At 54.1% G+C, this 3,869-nt stretch overlaps 1 protein-coding gene across 1 annotated transcript; it reads right to left on the bottom strand.

Annotated features, from left to right (window-relative positions):
• Positions 1 to 2,826, bottom strand: LOC120701391 (cation/H(+) antiporter 20-like). The gene is made up of 3 exons (XM_039985459.1): positions 2,504 to 2,826; positions 459 to 1,475; positions 1 to 357 (listed from the first exon to the last, which is right to left on the bottom strand). Exons 1-3 carry the CDS (start codon positions 2,696 to 2,698, stop codon positions 196 to 198), a joined length of 1,374 nt encoding a protein of 457 aa, XP_039841393.1. The 5' UTR covers positions 2,699 to 2,826; the 3' UTR covers positions 1 to 195.
• Positions 2,827 to 3,869: the final 1,043 nt, after the last annotated feature.

Genomic DNA, 3,869 nt, shown 5'->3' with positions numbered 1-3,869 from the left:
GAGATTCGATGAAGTTATCTCCTGTGTTATAGCAAATACACACTACCGTTCCACACGACAGTTATTGAGTTCAGATATTACACATACGCAACCCTGGCCCTGAACAGCGATCGATCAGCAGCATCACCTGCCGGCACGCACAACATACTATAACATATCACGCTCTGACTCCGAACTTCTCGCGGCTTGAGCTAGCTAAGCCGGGCAGGCGTCGCCGCCCTTGAGCTCGGCCCCGTCGCTCTCCGGTGTGGTCGCCGTCGGCGAGCTGCGGTACACAGCAGTCATCAACGGCGTCGCGAGCACCGTCGTCGTCAGCGCCATGATCACGAAGATGGCGAACGTTGTGTCATCCAGCACCTGCACTCGCCACATATGCCCGTTAAACAAACATGTACGCGTTCATGATTGTTGATGTTGAGTGCCAATTGCCAGACTTCCATGTAGCATACACAACAGACCTTCCGCTCCTTGCCGATGTTGAGCACGATGAGCTCGACGAGCCCCTTGGCGCTCATGGCGACGCCGAGCGCCGCGGCCTCGCGCCTGGCCATGCCGGTCCAGGCGGCCACCGCGAACGTGCCGCCGAACTTCCCCAGGAAGGCCACGGCCACGACAAGCGCGACCATGCCCCACGCGGCCGCGTCGCGGACGGTGTCGATGTCGGTGCGCAGCCCGCTGGTGGCGAAGTAGAGCGGCAGCATCAGCCCGGACACCAGCGGCGCCACCTTGTCGCCGGCGCGCTCCGCGAGGCCGCCCTCCCGCGGCACGGACAGCCCGAACACGAACGCGCCGAACACGGGGTGCACGCCGATGGCGTCGGTCGCCGCGCCCGCGAGCAGGGCGCACGCCACCACGGCGCCCGGGGATGCCAGCGCGGCGGCGCGGCCGGGGCCCGCGCGGCGCGCCAGGCGCGCCATCAGCGGGCGGAGCGCGCACAGCATGAACGCCACGAAGGCGGCCCCCGAGGCGAGGATGTAGACCGGCGCGAGCGGGGCGCCGCCCCTGGCCCCGCCGCCGGAGACGGCGAGAGCGAGCGCCAGGAGCGCCCACGCGAAGACATCGTTCACCGCGGCGGCGGCCATGGCGGTCTCGCCGAGCGGCGCGCCGAGGAGGCCGAGCTCCTTGAGGATGCAGGCCAGCACGGGCAGCGCCGTCACCGAGAGCGCGGCGCCGACGAACACGCAGAGCGGGAGGAACGCAGCGCGGGCCGAGGCCGGGACGGCGAGCCTCAGCAGCGGCGCGAGGCCCGGCGCGGCGAGGAACGGCGGCACGATGCCCGCCGCGGCGACCGCCACGCTGCGCGGCCCCGCGCGGCGCACGGCGCGGAAGTCGAGCTCGAGGCCGACCAGGAAGAGGAAGAGCAGCAGGCCAAGACCCGCGACGGTGTCTAGCGCCGCGGCGCTCCACGCCGGGAAGATGGCGCGGCGGAAGGCGCCCCACCGGCCCAGCGCCGACGGCCCCAGCAAGATGCCACCCTGCACGAATTTAACACCCGTTAGATGCCGCGAATAATATAAGCAAACACACCCATCATATTTTTATATAAGCGAATTAAGCACACTCTAGTACACTCCTCTCATGTATCATGATGTACTAGTCATGCTAAGTTTTTTAACAATGAAATTAAACTTTGTCATATATTATCACTAATATATATGCTGAAGTTTTTAGATGTTGACTAAAATTTAGCGTACGTAGTGCTAAAGTTTAGCACTTCATCCATTAGCATTGGGATGAGCTTTAAATTGTGAAAAGGTATATTTAGACCACGTGCCATGCACGCTTGACCTGAGTGGCCAATAATGCAACTGTGCAAGTTCAAGGTGGGGTTCAACACGACGCTAACAGGAGTTGGTTGTTGACATGACCTGACTTGCACCCACCGTCGCCTAGAAAATGCTGATTTGTTCTGGTTTAGGACGCGCATGCAGTTGATATGGTCAACACGAGAGCACGCTAGATGGAGGAAAACAAAAGCATACCCTCTGTGAATGGTTAGTCTAGAGATGTGATCTGACCATGTGGTTATATCACTGGTTAGCTTTGAGCCTTTGATTTGTGGGTCAATCGTTTTCTGAAGATCTGGTGATCCGCATACTACTACATGTTAGTGTGTGTGTGGAAATGATCATTTACTTTTGATCCTATTAGGATCTAGTACTAATAGGTCAAAATATTAACTTTAGTATTAGATACCTATCCAAATAGGAGCGCTAATGAGGTGGTCTAAACTTAGTACTTAAAAATTCTAACATGTGTATGAGCGCTAATATGTTTAAACTTTAGCTTTCAAATTTAACCCGTTCAAATAGACCCTAGCTGCAAATATATCATTATTTGTTTGTGACTTCCTAATGGAAGAAATAATCACCAGTGTCGTGAGATTTATTGTTAGGTTCCAATAATCTTGGTAGCAAATTGTCTTGATCGGCACCTCCAAGGATAACATCCCACAAAAAAGGAAAAAAAAAGATTACATGATGAAAACATGCAATACATATACCAGGATCTCGGCGACAACTTTAGGCTGGCGCAGCGGCCTGAGCGCGAGCGCGAGGCCGTGCGTGACCGCGAGCACGACGGCGATCTGCACGGCGAGCAGCGGCAGCGCGAAGTCGAGGGGGTTCTCGCCCTGCCACACCCCGTCCGACGCCATCTTCACGGCCGCCGGGGACGACGACGACGAGTTCGCCGCCATTCCGTGATCCTCCGCTAGCTGATCGGATCTCGATCGGGTCGAAGTGTGTGTGGTGGGCGTGGCTGGCTGGCTGGCTGCAGGCTAGTGTAGTAGTGTAGGCGAGTAGCTACAGCAAGCTTCTGTTACTGCTACCCAGCAGGGCATGCATGATGCTGGGCAGGCAGGGGGGTTCTGGGATTTATAGGCGCGGGCGCGCCGATGCGACCTGTCTGGGAAGCAAGTGCAGCTGATGATACGTTGGTGCTCGACTCGGTGGTGGCCCCCTTCTCCATCATTTGGGGAGATCGAAGAGAGGTCAGATGGATTTGGACGGACATGATGGGGGAGAAATGTGGATGCGCTTGATCTTCCGCGCCTTTTTTTTTAAATACACGCAATCCTATCGTCGTGATTATCTAGCTGACAGATTTATTCTAAAAATTACGACGTCACCACACAGACGTCTCGCTATCGACGGACACGTTGCGTACCACTAAACAAATGATTAAATCTTAAAATAAATTCAGAAAACTACGAGCACCGCACCCGTGCTAAGTCTAGAACTTGAGCCTGAATAGGCAAGTTCTGCCGCAAGAAATCTCACTAGCTGAGTTAAGCTTGGTTCTCATCCTCTGTCATGCGGCTTTGGTGGGCAGCCGGTATGCAATATGCATTATGCACAAGCTTTGTCATGGATCATTCTCTCGTCATATATATATTCATCTCGCATTGTGCTATAGCTTTGTCTTCATTCTTAAAAATAAGACGTTTAGGGTGATCTAATCTCACGGATCTGTGTATATATAAAGATGGCAATCTTGCCATAGGACAACCTAAATTTATGACTTTTGCTGGAAATAACAAATTGTTTATGTTGCAGCAGGGCGCAATAATGATGTCCTGCAACATTTCAAATATAAGTATAGTTGGAGAGGAAGGATTAAAGTATCTCCAGGAGTCTATCACTTTGATTGTTAATTGGGAATAAGCATGAGTAGAAAGGGTGGCAGCACTGATGCTAGGGTCTGCTGTGTGAGAGGGGTTTGGTGGTCTGACCTGTCAGTGCTGGATTGGACAGTCACCTTGGTGTAGGCTGCCACCTCAATCCGACTTGTCAATTAGCCAGTGGGTGTAGGAAATGGATAGGTGTTGATTTAGGGAAGTAATGTTCTTCTTGATAGCTCATCTTTTT

The sequence above is a fragment of the Panicum virgatum genome, chromosome 3K (assembly GCF_016808335.1).
Source record: "Panicum virgatum strain AP13 chromosome 3K, P.virgatum_v5, whole genome shotgun sequence".
Taxonomy (NCBI): domain Eukaryota; kingdom Viridiplantae; phylum Streptophyta; class Magnoliopsida; order Poales; family Poaceae; genus Panicum; species Panicum virgatum.
This window is presented reverse-complemented; position numbering and strand designations above follow the sequence as displayed.

Bases quoted from the DNA above. Each gene is read 5' to 3' on its own strand.
- LOC120701391 (XM_039985459.1), bottom strand. From the start codon at position 2,698: ATGGCGGCGAACTCGTCGTCGTCGTCCCCGGCGGCCGTGAAGATGGCG. The intron at 1,476-2,503 runs GTATATGTATTG...AAATTCGTGCAG, and splicing joins AAGTTGTCGCCGAGATCCTG to GGTGGCATCTTGCTGGGGCC. The intron at 358-458 runs GTCTGTTGTGTA...TGGCGAGTGCAG, and splicing joins ACATCGGCAAGGAGCGGAAG to GTGCTGGATGACACAACGTT.